This window comes from Lolium perenne, chromosome 2 (assembly GCF_019359855.2).
Source record: "Lolium perenne isolate Kyuss_39 chromosome 2, Kyuss_2.0, whole genome shotgun sequence".
In the NCBI taxonomy this organism is placed as follows: Eukaryota; Viridiplantae; Streptophyta; class Magnoliopsida; order Poales; family Poaceae; genus Lolium; species Lolium perenne.
Genome location: NC_067245.2, coordinates 302241705 through 302265851, shown reverse-complemented (window position 1 = coordinate 302265851; position 24147 = coordinate 302241705). Strand labels below are relative to the sequence as shown.

The 24147-nt window shown below is 49.9% G+C and overlaps 3 protein-coding genes across 3 annotated transcripts; all 3 read left to right on the top strand.

Annotated features, from left to right (window-relative positions):
- Positions 1-3363: 3363 nt before the first annotated feature.
- On the top strand, positions 3364-5054 carry LOC139835861 (uncharacterized mitochondrial protein AtMg00810-like). Its single transcript, XM_071825743.1, has 3 exons — positions 3364-3450; positions 3508-3513; positions 4068-5054. Exons 1-3 carry the CDS (start codon positions 3364-3366, stop codon positions 5052-5054), a joined length of 1080 nt encoding a protein of 359 aa, XP_071681844.1.
- Positions 5055-9317: 4263 nt separating this feature from the next.
- Positions 9318-13414, top strand: LOC127337053 (protein FAR1-RELATED SEQUENCE 5-like). The gene is made up of 7 exons (XM_071826774.1): positions 9318-9526; positions 9635-9886; positions 10322-10586; positions 10753-11444; positions 11570-12027; positions 12109-12390; positions 12517-13414. Exons 4-7 carry the CDS (start codon positions 11021-11023, stop codon positions 12811-12813), a joined length of 1461 nt encoding a protein of 486 aa, XP_071682875.1. The 5' UTR covers positions 9318-9526; positions 9635-9886; positions 10322-10586; positions 10753-11020; the 3' UTR covers positions 12814-13414.
- Positions 13415-22528: 9114 nt separating this feature from the next.
- Positions 22529-23697, top strand: LOC127330853 (uncharacterized). The gene has a single exon (XM_051356930.2). It carries the CDS (start codon positions 22586-22588, stop codon positions 23633-23635), a length of 1050 nt encoding a protein of 349 aa, XP_051212890.1. The 5' UTR covers positions 22529-22585; the 3' UTR covers positions 23636-23697.
- Positions 23698-24147: the final 450 nt, after the last annotated feature.

Below are 24147 nucleotides of genomic sequence, written 5' to 3'. Positions count from 1 at the left end.
CTGTAACAACCACGGCAGAGGTTATTTCTGCCTATATAAACACGAAACCCGGACTCTAACGAGACACCGGTTAAACCCTAGTTTGCTAATATGGTATCAGAGCGACTCTCTTCCATGATCTAGCCGCCGACGAAATCCTCCACGATCTTCAAGATCGGAAACCAGAAACCCTCCACGATCTTTACAATCGGAAACCCAAAAACCAAACAACAGTTGCCTACGATCCTCTAGATCGGAAAGTTCCCAGAAATCCTCCTACGATCCCTCTGATCGGAAGCCAATCCCACGATCCCTTCGATCGGAAATTAACCCCACGATCATAGATCGGAAACCAGCTTCGAGCCATGGCATCTTCATCCACAGCATCTGCTCTGGCTGCCTCTCTCGGAGCTCCACCTTCCCAGAAGCTCACCAGGTCCAACTTCCTCTTCTGGAAGACACTTGTCCACCCTGCCCTTCGTGGTGCTCAGGTGCTTGAGCTCCTCGATGGCACTGATGTCGCACCGGTGAAGCAGCTGGAGGAGGAAGACGCAGACAAGAACAAGCACAAAGTCGCAAATCCGGCCTATGCAGCCTGGGTGGCACGCGACTCCACGGTGCTGAGCTGGATCCTGAATTCGCTCTCGCCGGAAATCCTTGCTCACACCATCGGTGTCGACTCGACAGCCGCAGTCTGGGCAATCATCAACAACCTGTGCGGCTCCCGTTCCCGCTCCCGAATCAATCAGCTTCGCGGAGCTCTTCAAAGCACAAAAAAACTAGACATGACGGCCTCTGTGTTCTTTGCCAAGATGAAGGCCTTCACCTCTGAGCTCGCCGCTGCAGGGAAACCAGTTGAGGAAGATGAGATGGTTGGGTACCTGGTCAATGGACTGGATGCCTCATACAATGACGTTGCCGCAGCTGTAAACGGCAACAGTGACACAACCATCGACGATCTCTATGATCAGATTGTTGCTCATGATATGCGTCAAGAGATGCTCTCTGAAAGTGGCAACGTTGGCTTCACTTCATCTGCAAATGCGGCTCGACGCGGACAAGATACTGGGCGTGGTGACCGCGGTGACCGTGCCTATGGACAACGCTGGGAAGACCGCCGTCGTGACGATAGCGACAGGCGCCGTGACGATGGTGACAGACGCCGCGACGACAGTGACAGGCGTCGTGATGATGGCGCCCGCTGGGATGATCGCCGCCGTGATGACGGTGGTGGACAGGGCCGCCGTGATGGTGGTGGCCAGCGCTGGGATGATCGCCGCCCACAACAGCGACGTGATGGTGGCTATGATCGCCGCCGTGATGATGGAGGACGTCGCCGTGGACATGGCCGTGTCCCCACTCCGTTCGTGGATGTGACGTGCCAGATCTGCACCATCCATGGACACCCGGCCTCAGATTGCTGGTGGCGGTTCAAGAAAGATGACAGCGACGATGAGGACTCTGGGCGTGGGAAGAAAGGAGCAAACATTGCTTCATATGGTGTAGACTCGAATTGGTACTCTGACACTGGAGCAACCGATCACATCACAAGTGAGTTGAACAAGCTCATAACCAGCGAGAAGTACAAGGGACAAGACCGCGTCCACACTGCCGATGGCAATGGTATGGTTATATCGCATGTTGGTCATTCTATGTTGCAAACTCCCCATAGTACATTGCATTTAAACAACATTCTTCACATTCCCACTGCATCAAAGAATCTCTTATCTGTTCACAAACTTACACTTGATAATGATATTTTCATTGAATTTCACCCTTGGTTCTTTCTTATCAAGGATCGGGAAACTCGAAGAATTCTGTTTAAGGGACCATGCTATGGTGGTCTCTACCCGCTAGTGCCTCTATCTACCGGGTCGTCCAAGCAAGCCTTCGTCATAATAAAGCCATCTTCATCCACGTGGCATCGCCGTTTAGGACATCCCTCTTCATTTGTGGTGCAACAGATTGTTAGGAAAAATCAGCTTTCATATAGTCCAGAAATAAACCCTTATGTGTGTGATTCTTGTCAACTAGCTAAGAGTCATCAGTTGCCATATCCTGTGTCCACCAGTGTGTCCACAGTTCCTTTTGAGCTTGTGTTCTCTGATGTATGGGGTCCAGCACCTGCCTCTGTTAGCAAGCATTCATACTATGTAAGCTTTATCGATGATTTCAGTAAATTTTCATGGATATATTTGCTCAAGAAACATTCTGATGTTTATCAAGTTTTCCTTAACTACCAAGCCTATGTCGAGCGTAAGTTTGGTAGGAAGATAGTGACTATGCAAACAGATTGGGGTGGTGAGTATGAAAAACTCAACACCTTCTTTCAGAAAATTGGCATTACTCATCATGTGTCTTGCCCCCATGCTCATCAACAAAATGGTTCCGCTGAGCGTAAACATCGTCATATTGTGGAAGTAGGGCTATCTTTGCTTGCACATGCATCTATGCCTCTAAAATTCTGGGATGAAGCCTTCCTTACAGCCACATTCCTAATCAATCTACTTCCTAGCAAAGTCATCAACAATGAAACTCCTGTAGAACGCCTCCTCCACACTTCTCCAAACTATGATTCTCTTCGGATTTTTGGGTGTGCTTGTTGGCCCAATCTTCGTCCTTATAACAAACGAAAGCTTGCTTATAGATCAAAAAGGTGTGTGTTCTTGGGATATAGTCCCCTTCATAAAGGGGTCAAGTGTCTAGATGTGACCACTGGTCGTGTTTACATTTCTCGAGATGTAGTTTTTGATGAGAATGTTTTTCCATTTGCATTCCTACATCCCAATGCTGGAAAACGTCTCCGTGAAGAAACTCTCTTGCTACCACCACAAAATATTGCATGTACAAATGGGGATGTCTCACATGATGATCATATGCCTTTACCCATTATTCCAATTGTCACTAACCATGGCCAGGAAACACCTCCACCTGATGATGATGATGAATCCCTATCTGATGCTGATCACAGTGACGAAAATTTGAGTCAAAATGAAGAAGAAACGAGTGAGAACAGCTCCCAGGAAAATCCTACTGAAAATGACGAACTAGGCGCTGAATCTGAGGAGGATTCTCCTGCAACCTCGGACCTCGCCGATCCCGAGGCGGATCCTGCCTCCCCTGCTGCTCCTGCTGCACGCAGTGGACAGCAGCACACTCAAGCTGGCTCTGTCCCGTTACGCGTTTACACGCGTCGACTGGGGCAGCCGTCCCTGTCGCGGGACCCGCCAGCAATCAATGCTCCTCCGACAGCGCAGCAGCACCCAGGCCATCAATCGCCATCGCGGGCTCCGCCGCAGTCCCAGTCTCCTGCTTCCGCGCGTCAGCTGCGGTCCCCTCCGCTGATTGGCCAGGAACCTGGTTCAAGATCCTCTGCAGATCCCAATGCTGCTCCTGTCTCCGCCGGATCCTCTGTGGCTCCGTCTGCTGCAGTCATTCCTGCAGCAAGAGTGCAAACCAGGCTACAAAAAGGTATTAAAACTCCGAAAATTTATACGGATGGTACAATACGTTATGGGTTACTTGCAGCTACAGGTGAACCTTGTTCTCTCTCGGATGCTCTTGGAAATTCCAAATGGCGCAAAGCAATGGAGGAGGAATATGATGCATTGCTTAAAAATCAAACTTGGCACCTGGTACCACCTAGCTCCAACAAAAATTTGATTGATTGCAAATGGGTGTATCGCATCAAGAAACGAGCAGATGGCACTATTGACAGGTACAAAGCTCGCTTAGTTGCAAAAGGTTTTAAACAAAGATATGGAATAGATTATGAGGATACTTTTAGTCCTGTTGTTAAAGCAGCCACTATTAGAATTGTCTTAGCTATCTCAGTTGCTAGAGGTTGGAAGTTGCGGCAGCTAGATGTCAAGAACGCGTTTCTACATGGTGTTCTGGAAGAGGAGGTTTATATGAGACAACCACCAGGTTTTGAAAATCCAAATTCTCCTAATTTTGTTTGCAAATTGGATAAAGCTCTCTATGGTTTAAAACAGGCCCCTCGAGCATGGTACTCTCGACTAAGTTCCAAGTTGAATAGTCTTGGGTTTGTATCATCAAAGGCAGATACATCTTTGTTCTTATATCAGAAGGCACATGTTACAATATTTATGCTAATCTATGTTGATGATATAATTGTCTCAAGTTCTTCAGATCAGGCCATTACTGCTTTGGTTAAAGATTTGAATAAAGATTTTGCTATCAAGGACCTTGGTGACTTACATTATTTCTTGGGAATTGAAGTGAAGAAAATACAGAATAGCTTGTTGCTTACACAAGAAAAGTATGCTATGGACATATTGGATAAAGTTGGAATGCGAGATTGTAAGCCCTCTCCCACACCATTGTCCTCTTCAGATCCTCTTTCTCTTGTGTCAGGAGAGCTCCTAGGTCCTGAGGATAGTACAAAATATCGCAGCATTGTTGGTGCTTTGCAATATCTCACACTCACTCGGCCTGATATTGCCTTCTCAGTTAACAAGGTGTGTCAGTTTTTGCATGCTCCTACTACAGTTCATTGGACAGCAGTAAAAAGGATACTACGTTATGTTAGAGATACAGTTGGCATTGGTATCACCTTTCAGCCGTCCTCTTCTACATTCTTAAGTGCCTTTTCAGATGCAGATTGGGCTGGTTGCCTCGATGATAGACGCTCAACAGGAGGTTTTGCAATATTCATTGGGCCAAATTTAGTTTCCTGGAGTGCACGGAAACAAGCTACAGTATCAAGATCAAGTACAGAGGCTGAATACAAGGCACTAGCAAATGCCACAGCAGAGATGATATGGGTTGAAGCACTCTTAAGAGAGCTTGGCGTCAGGCTAAGAGAAAAACCATGTCTATGGTGTGATAATCTTGGTGCTACATATCTTTCAGCAAATCCAATATTTCATGCTCGAACAAAACACATTGAAATTGATTTCCACTTTGTTAGAGAACGAGTGGCAGAAAATAGACTTGCTATCAAGTTTGTATCCAGTAGAGATCAAGTTGCTGATGGGTTTACCAAAGCACTGCCTGTTAGAGGTCTTCTAGAATTCAGGCGTAATCTAAATCTTCTTCGTAGTTTAGATTAAGAGGGGGTGTTGAAACACCTGTATATGATATGTATTGGACACGGTGTAGTACACCGCTCCGATATATACGAATCTGTAACAACCACGGCAGAGGTTATTTCTGCCTATATAAACACGAAACCCGGACTCTAACGAGACACCGGTTAAACCCTAGTTTGCTAATAGGCGCCTCCAGATGGGCTTCGACGGCCGCCGCTCGGCCTCTCGGCGTGCGATGCGAGCGCGGCGGGCTTCTTCCTTGTCCGCCGCGTGACGGGCACGGCGGCGGGCTTCAATATGCCCGATCAGAAGACACCCGGCGGCCTGGTGGATCTCCAGGCGCGAGGAGTTGGCAGGCAGATACTTGATCACGCCCTTCTCAGAGTGGTCGACGGGGAGGAAGCGGGCGAGGATGGAGTCCGGGTCAAGATCGAACATGGAAATGGCCAGTTGGCCCTCGCCCCCTTGCGCGGCGTCCTCCGAGGCGAGGTCAGGGAGCGGCGGCGGGACGATGTCGGGGAAGGCGGCGAGCGCCGCGAGGTCGTCCACCTTCTTCCCGGCGGTGAGGTCGAACGCGGTGAGCGCGTCGATGTCCTCGCTCCTCGCGCTGGCGAACTCGAGCGCATCGACGCCCTCCTCCTTCCTCAAGGGCGGCGAGTTCGAGCGCGGTGGTCGGCGGGGCGAGGCCGAGCGCATGGACGCTCGCATCCTTCGTCGCGGCGTCGAGGTCGAGCGCGTCAACGTCCGCATCCTTCGTCGCGGCGTCGAGGTGGAGCGCGTCGACGTCCGCATCCTTCATCGCGGCGTCGAGGTCGAGCGCGTTGACGCTCTCCTCCTTCGTCGCGGCGTCGAGGTGGAGCGCGTCGACGTCCGCATCCTTCGTCGCGGCGTTGAGGTCGAGCGCGTTGACGCTCTCCTCCTTCGTCGCGGCGTCGAGGTGGAGCGCGTCGACGTCCGCATCCTTCGTCGCGGCGTCGAGGTCGAGCGCAGCGACATGCTCCTCCTTCGTCTCGGCGGCGAACTCGTGCGCGGCGACATCCTCCTTCCTCGCAGCGGCGAGGTCGAGCGCGGTGGTCGGCGCGCCGAGGACGAGCGCGTCGACACCCTCCTCCTTCCCCGCGGCGGCGATGTCGAGCGCGGCGGTCGGTGTGGAGGGCTTCTTCGCGGCGACCAGGTCGAGCGCGTCGACGTGACCCTCCTTCCCCGAGGCGGCGATGCCGAGCGCGGCGACATCGGAGTCCGCCTTCCCGGCGAGGTCACGGTACCTCTTCCGAAACATGGAGCTGTCGCTTCCAGTCATTGCGCGATTTGGCGGTGCGATTTGGTGGGGGTTTGGGGTGAGGAGGGAAAGGAAAGGGGTCGGCGGGTTGCAGTGCGCTTATATGGTGGAAGGGGATGCGAGCTTGGGAGGGGACGGAGGAAGGAGACGGGCGGCTGTTTTCGAAATTTGGGGCGTGTTGTGGATGCAGAGTTAGCAGATCATGTTCATGTTCATCCGACGGCTATCTTCATCTCCTAAGTCCTAAGTAAAAACAGAAAGAATAATAGCCTTTGGTTATTTTGTATAAGTTCCTGATTTCTCACAAAACCAAATCCAATTCTGCATTATAAGTCAACAACTACTACTCTGCCGAATTGGATAAATACATATATTCTTAAGCATATGCTTTTTTTTTTTCTTTGAGGTTTTGGGGGCAAAAGCTGAGCAAGGAAATAAACTAGTTAATAACAAAGTGACAAACGAGTACGGTATATTTTGATTCAAAATAAACCCATCGATTCGATGGTGAGATACTTGGAACATGTTGGATACTGCCTTCTCCCAACAAATATCTCCATATTTACAGGGGATCATGTTTGGGGTTGAGCTTCTAAGACCATGTACTATGTGTGTTCGGTTCAAAGGAAAACATAGCAGGGTTTGGAATCGGCTTTGATTCGCTGCTATGTGTGAATCACTTTGCTCTGACATACATGCATGCCAATTGATGAATCTTCCTTTTCTTTTTAGTCTATGCCATGTGGGCCCATTCTCCTATCTCATGCATGCATGGTTTACAAGCAAAGAAGCGAACCAACAATAGGAGGAGGGCGGACGAATGGCGCCCGGGCTTGGGTGAGCCTGATATAGGAATACGTACTGCGCGACGCGGAGGCAGCAATTTGACATTAAATGTTGTATGCCGCGGTGTGCCACGTGAGCAAGTGCGCTGTATGTACGCACGGTTGGAGGGTATACGTTGGCAATGCTAATTAAATGCCCCGTCCAGGTCGGTCGAGCAGGAGCAGGACCAGACATGGTACATGAACAGGATTCGAACTGGATGGTGGAACATGTTCCGGGGGGAGCGGGGCCCGTTGGCTAAGTGAGCACCTTTTCGCAGCTGCAGACTACGAAAACCTAACACCTTCCCCTTAACTAAGAGTATCTCCACTCGTCTCCCCGAACAGGTCCCCGACGTGACATTTTTTCATCCGGACGGCGAAAAATGGTCCAGCCGCGCCCCCGGTTCCTCGTTTTTTGCCGGATATGGGCTTTCATCCATCCGGCGAGCCCACGCCAACCCCGGCCTACCGGGGAGCGCTCGGGGACTCCGGACGAAGCGAAAGCGCGCGAAACGCCGAGAAATCTCTCCCGCGCTTTCGTTTTGGCTTCGCCGCGGAGGTGGCCCCGACCGGTCAGCGACACTCGCATCGTCTTCCGCGCACGCATCGTCTTCCGCGCGCAGTAAAGGCTGCCGCCGGTCAGCTCGCCGCGGACGCGTCGCATTCCACGCGGCATTAATCGCCGGCGCCAGCCGCACCTATATACGCCGCTCCGCTCGACGCGACGCGTACCCCTGCTCCACTCTCCCTCCACTCTCCTCCACTCTCCTCGATGGCGTTCTACGACGAAGACGGCGCGGCCAACAATGGCTTCCCCCGCCGGTCGCTGCACGCGTGGGAGGGGCACCTCCTCCACCAGGCGGGGTACCCCTGCCCGCCGGACACCAGGCCTCCCGGCGGCGGGTGGCGGCTAAGCGCTGGCGGCGTGCCAATCCCACCGCCGCCCCAGGGCCACGCCCTCGACGCCGCCATCGAGGAGGCTCGGATGGCGATGACGGAGGAAGAGCGCGCCGACCCGCGCCACCACCCCGACAATATCACGCGGTGGAACTCGTTTTTCCCCCGGCGGTGGGAGCGGGAACTGGCGTCCTACGACGGCCCGCCGCCTCCGCCTCCGCGCAACAACGCCGCGGGTCGCCGGCGATGGTGGAGCGCGCCGAATAGGACGCTCCACAACGTCCTCGAGCACATCGAGGGCGGCAACACCCCGCCGCTCACGATGCCTCCTCCATCGAGGGCATTGGCCAACCGCCGCCGGGGAAACAGCTGGCAGCCACGGCGCATGGCTGCCAGCTCATCGTCTTCCGATACGGCGTCGAGGTCGCTGTCCAGGTCGGCGCCATCCTTGGCGCCGGTGAAAAAGGAGCCGGATTCGCCGCCGAGCAACCGCACGCGCGGCGGCGGCATCGTCATCCGCAAGGCCTCGGCGGCACGCCTCCGCCCGAAGCGGGAACAGGACACCTCCGGCGAGCGGAAGCGCAAGCCGGCGAAGGTGAAGGTGGAGGAGGCCGAGAGCGCCGAGGACGCGGCCATCCTCGAGGCCGTCATCGCGAGGTCCCTCCAGGACCTCGTCCCCGCTCAGAACGCCATGCCGCTTGACCGGGCTGCGCACGGTCGAGGGAGATGGGAGAAGGAGGAGGCGGAGCGGCAGGCGAGGCTCCTCCAGGACGTCGCCCGCTACCGCCGGCCTGCGACTCCTCCATCCGGCGCCGCCGTCCCCGTCGTCGACCTCGAAGCCTCCGACGACGACCTGTACAGGCCATCGCCGTCCCCGCCTCGCACCAGTGGCCGGTGGGGAGACGCCGGCCAAGGCAGCAGCCAGGGGGCTTCGGCGCCGCCGCAGTTCGACGCTGACAGCTCCGACGACGATGGCAGCGACGGCGACTACACGGTGTTCTACCGCCATTTCGGCATGTAGAGCGCCGTGTTTTACTATTTACAGTTGTATTCCCTAGCCTCGAATTCGGTCCTCTATGTATGAACTTCGCCCTCTATATAGTAAATATCATTAAATTTAGTCTAAATTCGACCGTGTTTTGCCGTAGTTTGTCAGGTTTCCTTTTTCAAATTTACGTCGCCGTCTTCGCCTGAGATCGCGGCTAGGAAACTACTCCTCCCTACGCTAAATTTACGTCCAATCCGAACGGAAATTTCCCCGGATTTCGGGCGTGGGGAGGGCAAAGGAGTGGAGATGCTCTAAGCCACCACCCGCCGCCGCTTTGCTACCTAGTCCCCCCCCCCTGGTCCGATGGCCTGGTAACTCTGCATGTGGCGGCGCTCAATCACCGCGCTGGAGCGAGGGAAAAGGGTCCCCGGCGGTATTCTAGTGTGGTTGAGGCTGTTGTATGCCGGATGGCCGGCTTCGTGTTCAGAGATCTGGAGCCCAGGTACGCATCCTGCTGCGAATCCTGCTTGTAGAAACCAACCCCCTTTTGAGCTCGGCACAGGGGTCTGCTAGAATCTTTTTTCCTGCGACTAATTTTGGGTTTGTCCAGCCTGCAAAACTTGCTGGCGCAAGCGGAATCCTGCGGCGGTGGAGTGGAGGCCGTCGTTGGATGCTCTTCGCAACCGAGCTACGTTGCGCCGGCGGTTGTCCCAGGGGACGGCAGCAGCAGCAATGGGTCCGGAAATTCTGTGGCTGGTGCAATCGGCGAGGAGGGAGACATAGACCATACGCAAGCTGAAGCGTCCGTCACCAGGGCGGGCGATGTTGGCGGGGGCGCTGTAGTCTCAGGTTGGAAAAGGAGGTACGTATTGCTCGCCGCCCCCCAATTTTCCAAGCGGATTTGCTTGATCTATGCTGTAGCTGTAAATCGTGGGTGTTGGATCCGTTTAGAAAATAAACTATGTAAACATTGGCGACCTCGTGTAAGGCAAATTTCGTGACTGACAAACCAGTGGTTACATCTCTACTTATTTGCAGAGATACAAAACCAGTGATCTTGTATGCGGGAAACATCATTACTAATTCTGCTAATCGAATGAAGTGCCTATACGGTTCTAGTAGTTCTCGCAGGTTCACAACGTTGCGCGTTATTTTTGCAGTAAAGGAAGTTTTAAACCCGCAATGCCAAAATTCAATGCAGGCATTTCGAAAAAACATATGTGGATGGTGTGTCAATGGTTCATTGATCTGGTTTTATCTAAAAACACCTAGCTAATTTCCGTATGTCTGTCTGCAGGAACCGAGTAGGGAAGGCGCCGCCCGAAAGGGCACTGAACTCATCCCGCATCACGGCACTGGAGCGGACGCTTCGCGAGTTCCCAGCCAGGTCTAACGGTGAGGTCATTGTGCCGGAGGTCGGGGTGTCGTTCGATTCTATCGGGGAGGCTTACGACTTCTACAATCTATACTCGTGTGAACGGGGGTTTGGGGTGAGGTACGGCAAAAGCAGGCTCAATGTCGACCGGGTTAAGTGCATGCAGGAGATAGTATGCGGTTGTTCGGTGAGTTTTTTCCTCCCTCCATAACACTTGAATTCTTACCTGCCCCAGACAAAGCATAGTATCCTACGGCTAATTTTTTTATTCATTGTCTGTTTGTGTAATAATTTTGCTGGCGACCTGGTCCGCCATTATTTCCTACGGATAACTGTTGTCTATATGTGTGCAGGGCCGTCCGCGGGCAACAAATTCGCACTCCACCCGTTTGCCTTTGCCCGGCTCTAATCCGTTTGCTGCGGACGAAGGACAACGGTTGGTACATATGCGAGCACAGGGACGTGCACACTCATGATTTGTCTGCTTCATTCGGCGAAAGGGCGCATTGGCCGTCCCACAGGCACATCGACAGCTACACAAAAGATCTGGTCAAGCAGCTGCGCGAGAATAATGTAAACCTTGGGAAGGTTTACAGTATCATTGGGAGCTTCTTCGGGAAAATGGAGAATATACCCTTCACAAAAAGGGCATTGAAGACTTTGTGTGGGAAGATCAGTAGCGAGCAAGCAGATGATGATGTGAGGAAGACAATTGAGGTTTTCTCTGAGATGGGGGCTGCTGACCCTGAATTCACGTACAGCGTGCAAGTGGATGATGACAGTAGGATCATGAACCTACTATGGACTACGGGGAAGGGGAGGGCACAGTACCACTACTTTGGTGATGCTATAACATTTGACACGACCTACAGGACAAATGTGTATGATATGCCCTTCGGACTGATCGTTGGCGTCAATAGCCATTTTCAGAGCGCCATTTTCGCGGGTGTGCTGCTGCGTGAAGAGAAGGTTGAGAACTTCGAATGGGTTTTCCGGGAGTTTGTCAAGATGATGAGTGGAAAAAAACCAGTCACCATACTAACAGGTACAAAAATCTGTGCATCGGCGAATCTCGCGTTATTTCATATTTTTCCCCGTGCTAGCCTTTTTCGTAAGATGCACGCGAAAAGTAATTGACACAAGTGTTACGTTTATTATTCCTGGCTGCAGATCAGTGCAGGGCGATGGAGGTGGCTATTAGTAATGTTCTGCCAGCAACTAAGCATCGATGGTGCAAATGGCATGTCCTGAGGAAAGCCAAGGAGAGGCTAGGTGCATTGTATGGGAAGAACAGCCAGTTCAAGGTTGATTTCCACCAGATTGTGAACCAGATGCTGACCAAGGAGGAGTTCGAGGGTGCCTGGCTGCAGATGCTTAGTACTTACGCATTGGAGAAGAATCCCTACCTGTACCAAATATACGAAACAAGGCACAAGTGGGCGAAGCCGTACTTCAGTGGGATTTTTTGTGCGAGGATGACCAGTACTCAGCGTAGCGAAAGTGCTAACCACATGTTGAAGACATACGTGCCCCCCGGTTCGGCGATGCACGTGTTTGTTAAACAATTTAACAAACTGTTGTACGATAGGGATTCGGAAGAGAGCTTCCAGGAGAAGAGGACACGCCTGGTATTGACTGAAAACCTGATCCATTAACCCCCAAGTAGATGAATTATCGACATATAAAATGCTAACTGAGTCTACCTGCAGGGTGGAGTGGTCTACAAAGTCGGCGGACCTATGGAGAAGCATGCCGCAAAGATATATACAAGAACTATGTTCGAGAAGTTCCAGGAAGTTCTGTACAAGTCTGCATCTTACTACATCGACGAATTGGTGCCCGGAGAGGTGTACAGGGCATCCCATTTCGACAGCGGTAGGCGGGAGAAGTGGTACAAGGTGGAGTACAAGGTTTTGGTCCACAATGGATACTACACTTGCGAGTGCGGCATGTACGAACACATGGGGATGCTGTGCTGCCATGTGGTTAAGGTGAGGACGGTGCTATGGACTCTCTTCCATGGGAGTATGTGCACCCCAGAGAAAATTCAATGCTGCCGCGTGCGCAAGTAGTTCTGTAAAAAGGTTCTAACGGGTGTCTTCCGCAATCCCCCGCAGGTGCTTCTACACCTCAGGTGCACGGAGATCCCGGCGCTCCATGTGATGAAGAGGTGGACAGTGGACGCGCGCGATGTTTTGCCGCTTCACCTTGTACAGTACCAGAAGGACCAGGGGCTGGTGACATCTTTTAGCTTCATGCATTCTCAGCTGTACCTAAATTGCATGGAGGTAGTTAGGCTCGGGGATGTAAACGTGGATGCTTACACCACGGCAATGGAGTCCATAAAGGTCTTGGTGCCGAAGTTGAAGCTAGTGGCTGTTGAGGGGGAGGGTTGGGACTTGAGCAGAGGCTGACCGCGAAGAAGGCTAGGGTGGATGTCGGGGCTGACCAACATTTCGTGCAGCCGAGCGGTTTGTCCAAGGATGGCGGTGCTGCAATTAGCCTGGATGCATCCCTGCTAGCACCGTCGAAGAATAGAAGTGGCGGCAGGCCAACAACTAGCCGTGACAAACCACCGTACGAGACAACATCGGAAAGGACAAGATTCTGCACTATCTGCAGGCTGCCTGGACACAAAAGTACAACATGTCCAGATCGCCCGCCAGGAGCTGCTAAGCCTCGGAAGGAAGCGAAGTGTTCAAACTGCGGTCTGCCAGGCCACCGTAAGAACAACTGTATGAAGAATGCAGAAGCTGTTTAGGCGGTTCGCACCAGGCGGTTGAATCGGCGAATTAGACAAAAAAAATCTCTATCTGGTTTGTAATAATATTTTTTTATTATTAGGACAATTTAATGGACTGTTTGATGTGTTGCTGTCAGCATATCAGAAAGTGTAGGTGCGACTTTTCTTCAAAAACAAACTGAATTCTGTTGGGAGAGAACTTGTATACATGTCTGGCAACCATTGGTCCCACGCCGTCCTCGGTGGGCAGCTTGGCTTGTTGTTCAATTCAACAGACTCTTATCTTTACTGAGCCTTTTGTATTTGCATCGTTGTTGATCAGGTCTGGAGGAGGAGCGTCTGTGGGGTTTTTGAAAAACTGGCGCCCAAACCTGGTATGCCCACTGCTTATATATAGAGCACCATGCGAAATTGGTTCAGCTCACGGCTGGAGCCAAACGAACATAGAGAAACCAGGCGGGTCGTGGTCTGGAGCCAGAAAACCATAGCAATCTAGCCAGCTTTACATCCTGCCGCTTTTTTGGAATCTCAGATGGATGCAAAATTTCTCCCTGTAGGGGCAGTGCTGGTGGTCATCGAGGACTCAATTGGTCAGGTACCCATATTCAGCTACACCTGTTCCTCTGCCTTAGCAGTTCTTTGCCCAGCTGTTCCCCAAAAAAAATCGGGGGCATTATAGTGTCGCCAATGGTTTTTGTTAGTTTGTGCTTACCAGATAGAGTTGTGTTTTCATTTTCCTTGCTCTGACTACCCCTCATTTTGAACAGGATGCTTTGTCGGTACAGGCTCCAGTCCTAGTCTCCAAACACATGTCGACAGGAGCGGGGGTGCGGAACAGGATCTTTTCGCGGCGTGGAACAGAAAACGCGTTCTATGGCCCCAGCAATCCTAGCATCGGGGTGTTTCTTACGTCAAATGTGGTTGGACCCTTCTACACCATGTACTTGGCATACATTGCCCACCGCCGTATAGCATACATGCGAGTGACGTCACTTAGAAAGGCCAACAGCTCGATGCCACATAGATAAGAGGATCACTCTAGCTCGAGCGTACTTGCGAGTTTTCGCAATAGGAGCCGCTTTTTTGTGTCAGACCAATGATTCGGTTCATTGTTATGTATAGAATCGATTCAATAGGAGGAGAGAGAGTGTTAGAACCGCTTTTTTCACACATAGTACATGGTCTAAGAGCATCTCCAACACGCGCGCCATATTTCGTCGCTGTGTCCGTGCTGCAAAAGTATACCGCGCGCTGCGAGATGTTTTCCTCCACCGGAGACGCTAAATTACAGCACGAGCGCGGACGCAAAAAAAGAACCTCCGCTGGGCGCTCCAAAATACAGCGCGCCGACGGAAAACAACTTTGATACACTACTATGCATTCAATAAGATCAAATACTCATATTAATGGACAGAAAGTGCAACACACATAACATATAGTTCAGCAACCAAACACAACATGACGCAGTTCAACAACCACACACACCATATAGTTTGAATGGACACAAAGTGCAACACACAATTTGCATATCAAAAATGCAAGATAGAATCTCACACTTCCACATTTTCCAAATCACCGCCATCTTTTGCTTCTTCTTCATCGACACCTTGGCTTGAAGGAGGAAGAGTAGGATCCATAGAGGCTACAAACCCTCCCGGTGGTGCTCCCATGGCTCCATAGACACCACTCACCGATGCTCCCATGGTCCCTCCGAAGACTCCTCCATAGCTTGGTCCTCCCATGCCTGCCATGCCTCCCATGGCCATGCCTCCCATGCGCCATGCCTCCTCCAAACATGGTCATGCCTCCTCCAAACATGCCGGATGTGGGTGTGTTCATGTTAGCCACCAACAATCTCTTTTTGGCCAACACTTCGTCGCGAGCAAGGTTGATGTACTCCTTTTGCCTTTCATCCAAGTTGGAAGTGTCCATCAAGAAAAGCTTCCTCTCTTCCTCCACTAGGCGCAGGTGCTCCTCATTGGCTTGCTTCTTCTCCAAAGCCAAATTCCTCTCCTCGTTGGTGGCTAGCCTCTCCGACAAAGTGGCTCTCCGAGCCTCCATAGCCCCCATAGTCTCTTTCTCCAAGTTTCTTGCCACCTTCCTATCTGTATTTGCTTGCAACCTTGCATTTGCAATCCTATCCATGGCAATGGCTATGTCATCATCTCCGGCCTTCTTTCCCTTCATATCGTTGGCGGCCTTACTACCAAGCACATTCCTCCTTGCATTAGTAACCGAGTGAGGAGTGGAGCTTCTCTTCCTACCTTCGTCACTTGAATCATCATCATCGATGATTCTTGCTTCACCGGTTGCATTGGCGGCCATGGTTTCCGCATCCAATTTCCCGCGGGTCTTCCACTTTTCTTCGTTCCCTAGCACTTCATAGTAATGATGCATCGTGAATGGCTTGCCAAGAATCTTGTTGCCTTTCTTGTTCTTCTTTCCCACATCTTTAATCAAGCATTGAGCCATAGAGTTCTACAAAGCAAACAAAAGAGAATAGATGAGCCATATAGAACAACAATCGTCCGTAGAGATGACCAACAAAGTAGTAGAATTTCTTACCTTATCGATATCATTTGTGCCACTTGGGTTAATTACATCAACATTGGCTTGCACGTCCGCCCAGTTTTGACAATCGGTGTTGATGCCCGACCGACGAGACCGAAGAGAACGCACGCTCTGCTCATTCCCACTTGTGTTGTGGGCGTCAAAGTACTCCTTCATCCTCATCCAATAGGTCTCTCTTGTTTGATCGGAGCCGGTTGTTGGATCCATTCCAATTGTCAACATCTCTCCTCAAATTAAACCCATATTTGGCCTACTTTTGGATTTGAATGCCTAAATTCTGCATGAATAATTATTTAAAGATTAGTAGTACCACTGTAAACACAAATTGAAGTACAATATTTGCCAGAAATCCCTTACACTTTCCCGTTTACCTTTAATTCTCTTACAAATTTTGAAATGTCTGATGTCTACGCCCCCTCCTTTTCCTGTAGATAGTGTTGGGCCTCCAAGAGCAGAGGTTTGTAGAACAGCAGCAAGTTTTCCCTTAAGTGGATCACCCAAGGTTTATCGAACTCAGGGAGGAAGAGGTCAAAGATATCCCTCTCATGCAACCCTGCAACCACAAAGCAAGAAGTCTCTTGTGTCCCCAACACACCTAATAGGTGCACTAGTTCGGCGAAGAGATAGTGAAATACAGGTGGTATGAATATATATAAGCAGTAGCAACGGCACCAGAAAAGTGCTTTGCCCAGGACAGTAAACAAGCAGTAGTAACGCAGCAGTAGTAACGCAAGAAACAGTAAACAAGCAGCGATAACAGTATTTAGGAACAAGGCCTAGGGATCATACTTTCACTAGTGGACACTCTCAACATTGATCACATAACAGAATAGATAAATGCATACTCTACACTCTTGTTGGATGATGAACACCATTGCGTAGGATTACACGAACCCTCAATGCCGGAGTTAACAAGCTCCACAATTCAATGTTCATATTTAAATAACCTTAGAGTGCATGAAAGATCAACACGACTAAACCAAGTACTAACATAGCATGCACACTGTCACCTTCACACTATGTAGGAGGAATAGATCACATCAATACCATCATAGCAATAGTTAACTTCATAATCTACAAGAGATCATAATCATAGCCTACGCCAAGTACTAACACGGATGCACACACTGTCACCATTACACCGTGCAGGAGGAATAAAACTACTTTAATAACATCACTAGAGTAGCACATAGTTGAATTGTGATACAAAACACATTGCAATCATAAAGAGATATAAATAAGCACTTCACTATGCCATTCATAACAGTGAATAAGTATTCTGTGAAATATAGCCTAAGAGACCCACACGATGCACACACTGTCACCTTTACACACGTGGGACAAGGAGTCTCCGGAGATCACATAAGTAAAATTCACTTGACTAGCATAACGACATCTAGATTACAAGCATCATCATATGAATCTCAATCATGTAAAGCAGCTCATGAGATTATTGTATTGAAGTACATAGGAGAGAGATGAACCACATAGCTACCGGTACAGCCCCGAGCCTCGATGGAGAACTACTCCCTCCTCATGGGAGACAGCAGCGGTGATGAAGATGGCGGTGGTGTCGATGGAGGAGCCTTCCGGGGGCACTTCCCCGTCCCGGCGGCGTGCCGGAACAGAGACTCCTGTCCCCCAGATCTTGGCTTCGCGATGGCGGCGGCTCTGGAAGGTTTCTCGTACCGTGGCTTTTCCGTATCGAGGTTTTAGGTCGAGGGGCTTCTTATAGGCGAAGAGGCGGCGTCAGAAGGTCAACGAGGCGACGACACCATAGGGCGGCGCGGGCCACCCCCAGGCCGCGCCGGCCTATGGTCTGGTGGGCCTGTGGCCCCCCTCTGACGACTCTCGGGTGTTCTGGATGCTTCCGGGCAAAATAGGACCCTGGGCGTTGATTTCGTCCAATTCCGAGAATATTTCCTTACTAGGATTTCTGAAACCAAAAACATCAGAAAACAGCAACTGGCCCTTCGGCATCTCGTCAATAGGTTAGTTCCGGAAAACGCATAAATATGACATAAAGTATGCATAAAACATGTAGATATCATCAATAATGTGGCATGGAACATAAGAAATTATCGATACGTCGGAGACGTATCAATGTCCACCACCTATATGCTATGAGAAATGATCAAATTGTCCCCTCAAAAATAATCCAGCGCAAAATGAACATATGTGGAAAATATTTTTAGATCTGACATGTTTGCCATTTTTTATGTCATAATAGACCAAATCAAGGTATTATGGTTCCTTGATGACGTGGTGATCATCTCGTTGACATGCCGTGTAGCGTCCAACCAGGCTCAATGACCGCAGTGGGACCATGAAGGTAGGAAGTGGGTTAAGTATCTAGGGGTCACTGGTGGGCCTCCAACCCGTCCACCCCCTAGCCTCCTCCGGACCATGAGCCCCTCTCGATCCCCCCCCCCCCCCCACACACACACACTCATTTTTCTCCCAAATATCCCCGAATTGGTGGCATTTCTTTGTGGATTTTGACTCCTCTCCATCCCTAGAGGTACTTGATGACCCACAAGTATAGGGGGTGTATCGTAGTATCTTCAATAAGTAAGAATGTCGATCCCAACGAGGAGCAGAAGGTGTTGACAAGCAGTTTCGATGAAGGATTCACTATAAATGCTCACAGACAAGTATATTCAGGGGGTTTTGATGTAGCAGATGAATAAAGTACGAGTAAGTAACGTGCGAGAGTAACAATTACAGCGAGTGGCCCAATCCTTTTTAGCACAAAGGACAAGCCGGTTTGTTTACTTATAATGACCAAACGTTCTCGAGGACACACGGGATTTTAGTCTAGTGCTTTCGCTACATACGGCTAATTAATCTTCATTGTTTTGATAAGTGTTGTGTGGGTGAACCTATGCTAATGTACCGCCCTTCCTAGGACTAATACATACTTGTGATTATACCCCTTGCAAGCATCCGCAACTACAAGAAAGTAATTAAGATAAATCTAACCACAGCCTTAAACTCTGAGATCCTGCTATCCCTCCTGCATCGATATACCAACGGGGGTTTAGGTTTCTGTCACTCCGGCAACCCCGCAATTGGCAAACGAGTACAAGATGCATTCCCCTAGGCCCATAAAGGTGAAGTGTCGTGTAGTCGACGTTCACACGACACCACTAGAAGAATAACACCACAACTTAAATATCATAACATTGAATATTACTCAACCATACTTCACTACTAACATTTAGACTTCACCCATGTCCTCAAGAACTAAACGAACTACTCACGAGACATCATATGTAACATGATCAGATGTGATATGATGATGAATAACAATCTGAACATAAACCTTGGTCCAACGGTTTCACTCAATAGCATCAATAACGAGTAGAAATCAACACCGGGAGAGTTTCCCCTATCAAACAATCAAGATCAAACCCAAATTGTTACAGCGGTGACGATGTGCAGCGGTGGAGACGGCGGTGATGATGATGGAGATGATGGTGATGGTGACGGAGATGATGTCCAACTCGATGGCGGTGACGATGGCGTCGATTTCCCCCTCCGGGAGGGAATTTCCCCGGCGGATCTCAGCCTGCCGGAGAGCTCTTTTCTCTCTGGTGTTCTCCGCCCCGCAGAGGCGGCTGTGACTCTTCGCGACCTATTCCCTCGAGCTTAGGTTTTCGGGACGAAGACGTTCGCGAAGAAAAGGAGGCGAGAGGGGGCTGTGGGCCTCCTCCTCACAGGGCGGCGCGACCAGGCCTTGGGCCGCGCCGGCCTATGAGGTGGGCCACCTCGGGTCCCCTCGGCTCCCCCTTCTGGCTCCCTTCATCTTCTGGAAAAATAGGATTTTTCATATAATTTCCGTCAACTGTTGATCTTCCGAAATATTGCATTCTGACGGCGCTTTTTCCAGCAGAATCCTGACTCCGGTGCGCGATCCTCCAATAATCATGAATCATGCAAAATAGATGAAATAACATAAGTATTATCCCCAAATATGAAATATATCAATGAATAACAGCAAATTATGATATAAAATAGTGATGCAAATTGGACGTATCAGTACTCTCCCCCACCCCCTCGTTTTTCCCAATTAAAATCTTGATTTTGTTTGGCGCTATTCATAATTTTGAAAACCTAAATTTTGCATTTGTGAGAAAATATATGGTTTCTTTGTATTGCATTTGCAAATGGTGGTTCGTAATTTTGTATGATGGTTAGTAAGCACTAAGGTCATTGCTCGAAGGTAGATATGGTTATGGTTTTGTAAGATTTAGTTAGGTTTAGGTTTTCTAAGATTTAGGTATTCATGTTAGCCTTAGGGTGACTTGGCATGATCTATTTATTAGTGATTTTAATATTGTTTTGCTATACCGTACCATAGTTTTCGATGATGCATTTCACTTTTTTGATTGTTTTGGAGGTGGTGAGAATTGTAAATGTTTATCATGTGGCCAAGGCCATATTTTATGTAGAGAAATGTTGAGGTTAGTAGCGGGGAGGAGAAAGTCATGGTGTTTATCACTAGTTCTTGCCGAGATTGTGGAAAAAGAGTGAAGATTGTTTTGCATTTGATGAACACAAGTGGTTGCTTACTTGATTTCTTGTGTCTATTTGCAAAAAAAAATTAAGTGATAATTAAAACTGTAATTATTGACATAACCAACAAAATTTGGACTGCGAGATCGGATGCCGATATTGGCTTCCGATCGGACCAGTCGAAGGCCGTTGGATAGGAAGCACACGTTCCGTACGATCTGGAAACCTACCCCACGTTATTTTAGGTAGGTTTAGTTAACGTCCCTAAACGGCGTGCCTAGAATTAACTACTCCCGTATCAGGTCCCGCCTGCAGATCCAATCCAACGCCTGCTTCCAAAATTCTGCATCTAGGTGCTTCCAGGATTTGCAATCTCGGCAGTAAATCAACAATTCAGTTATCTCCTGCTGGAAAGCAATGGAGGCGGATCAGGTGAATCCTTTTCTCCCATATCCTGTTCTACTATTGCTGGTATTTAATTTGAATGAAACTAATTCCATACTTTTAAGAATCAAAATAAACTATTTCATACAATCATTTTCTTCTCACATAGTCTTGCTTCGTTAAGTCGCTTAAGTCACAACTATTGTATGCTCCAATCTTTCATCAAGAATGTTTCGAAAACTTTACAAATATGCTCCCCTCTGCTCACTGATACATAGCCTTTGCTGCATAGCATTTTTTAAAACTCCTATAGATACAAATTCTATATCAAATGCACAATTTCTTTTAACACAACATTGTACACAAGTTGTGGCAAGTAGATGAACTCTCACGAAGTTACAATTGTTTCATGTATTAAGCACATTCCCTTCTTATGTACATGAAATTGTATCTTCGAAGCAACAGTCATGCTTCCGCTGCTTGTTTCCTGTACTGGTTCTCCTTGCTTCAAAATCCCAAAATTTGCTCATATTTCTTCCATGAAATAAATATTTTCTCTAACCGGATGAACCGGATGTGTGCTTCTAACGGAATAAATATTTGCTCCTATTGAATGGAGATTTGCTTCCGTGGAAAAATATATGTTAAAATGAATTTACATATTTTAGTAATATGCACCAACACCATGCTTCTATGCATGCAAGCCCCGCCCTTGACGAATCCGATACTCTCTGTGTACTGTGTTTGCTTCCATACAATAAAATGTGGCATCTTGGTTTTGGTTTTGCCAATATGCTTCCTTCCCGTAGTTGTCTTGCTTCTGTCCAATTGGGGAATGCGTCCTCGCGGCGGTAGCCGTGCTTCCTTCATATGAGGGTCATCCTACTTTCCAACGCTGGTCGTGCTTCCTTCAAATGGTGGTTGTGTTCCTTACAGATGGTGGCGATGCTGTTTTTTTCTGAATGGCCTACTTGTCGGATTGGCATGGGCGGAGAAAAATCTGCAACTTGGATACATTGTTAGCGAAGGGCATCACTTACAATGAGTAGATCAGTTGAGGAGATGAATTGTAACCTATGCAAGTCCAGGACGCGGCACGGCCGCTGCCAAGGTGAGCCAGCGCAAAGGAGAAGAAAGCATTATTCGGCATGCCTGTATGAGGACGTGCTCGTCGACGACTCGAGGTGCCTCACCAGCCTTTCCATTGACGATGACATGGATGGTGGTTCAGATAACGGTAAGGCGGGAGGGGCGGCGACGTGAAGTCCCACAACAACAGGTGCATCATGCATGAGACCCGGATGGCACTGCGACCGCCGGCCCCGGTGTGCCCGGCTGCTGCTGCACCTGACCCAGTCCCGGCCGCACGTTCAGCGGCCCGCGTGGTCGTATTGGGCGCTATCGCCTCGCTAGGACACGTGCTTGGATCGAGAATGGCGAGGAGGGCCACATAATCCTTCTCGTAAGCATGAGGCGGCGGTGCTGGGGAGAACCACATGGAGGCATGGTCATCGGCGAGGCAGGGAAGATGAGATGTAGCGACGAAAACTGAGGAAGGTTGCTAGATTTTTGGGATCGATTTGAAAGGTGCTGACCAAAAATATCGGCGGTGGAGGTGGTAACGTGCGATGTTAACGGACCCAAAAAAAAATCTGCGAAACCTCCGTGCGTACGGGCCATGTGATGGAATTGGAATCGGACGGCATCAGATGGGTCCGATGTTTTGTTGTCCATCGGACTACGATAGATAGTATTTACCCTGAGACTACTCATAGTGGGAAGTAACATAAGGTGGTGTCATGCATAAGTTACTACTCCATGTTACAAAGTAACATAGGGGTGGTATCATGCAAAGTCTCATTTATTTACTTGCCCAATCTCACGGTCACGGGTCGTCAAACTGAAACTGCAGTCTACAGGAGTGCTCCTCAATCTCGCCGAACTCATCTAAAAATTCTCGCGGAACCCTGATGAATCGCCTCTCCCGATTTCCGATCGCCATGGACGGGATCGACCTGGCGCTCGCACGGGCGCAGGAGGAGCACCGCAAGCTGGAGGGCGCCTTCGACACCGACCTCTACGGCGCCACCGGCAACCGCTTCGACGGCTACGTCACCTCCATCCCGGTATCCGGGGATGATGAGGACGATCTATCCGCCGCCAGCCCCACCCTGGTTCCTCGCCTCGCGTCATACACGGGCTACGACGCCGCCCTCCCCAGCGACCACGAAGACCACGCCACCAACGGCAAGTCACGGCGCATCATCGACCGCGAGGACGAGTATCGGCGCCGCCGCCTCCACCGCTACTTATCGCCCGACCGCCACGACGCCTTCGCCGCGGGGGAGGCCACCCCGCACCCGTCCGTGCGGACCTACGCCGACGCCATGCGCGAGAACAGGCTGCAGCATCGCAAGGAAGAGGTTCTGCGTGAAATCGCTAAAATCAAGGCAGAGAAGCCGCCGGTGAAGCGACGCGGCAGGTGGGATGCTACCGCCGCCGCCGGGGCCAACACCGCTAGCTCAGCTTGGGACGACGACGACGATGCCCCTGATGCTGCGACACGGAAGAAGCAAAGGTCGAGATGGGATGACGACGAGACACCCAAGAAGCAGAGGCCGAGATGGGATGACGAGACACACAAGAAGCAGAGGTCGAGATGGGACGATGAGACAACGGAGGCGAGTATGGAGACGCCACTCGGAGCAGAGCATCTTGCTACGCCCACGCCAGCAGCTAGCCAGATTGCTGCCTGTGGCTCAACGACGACTCCGGAGCTGTACCAGTACTTGCCGTGGAAGCGAGACATCGAGGAGCGCAGCAGGCCTCTCTCCGATGACGAGCTCGACGGCATGTTCCCGCAGAAGGGGTACAAGATCCTCGAGCCTCCAGCTTCGTACCAGCCCAAACGCAACTCGGCAAGGAGAATCCTTGCTACCACGCCGACTCCTCTGTACACGCCGTTATATGCTGTTCCGGAGGAGTACAGAGTGCAACTCAGATTTCTGTGGCAGATGTAATTGAGTGTGCGCAATCAGTAGGAGCGTAGGTAACTAAATTCAGGTTATTGCATCTGCTTCAGAAAAATAGAGTTGCACTTCCGGACTTGATTGCAAGACCTAATCAATTGGAGGAGGATCCATATTCTTTTAACCTAAGAAAATTTGCGCTGATGATTTTTTTGTCGGACATGGCTCATCTTCAGCCTCTTGGGTCCCCGTGTTTGAATGCATATTTTTGGATGGAATAATATGATGGGGTTGCTATTACTCTGCTCAATAAACTGCTTAGTAATATTGCAGCTTGCTTGCGTGATGAGTTAGACTCCAAGTTCTGATAATCATCATATTGTGGTTGCATTGGCTAGGCGTAAGCCTAAAAGTTATGAATGATCTACGTCACACTTGTATAGTAAACTGAATGGTAAACTTAAGAAGCTATAGTTTACTTTTATACTTCTGTTCAGAAGTTATCCGTAGTAATATACTGTTCAGGAGTACTTGTTTTGAGTTCTTTCGTTTGATCAGGAAAA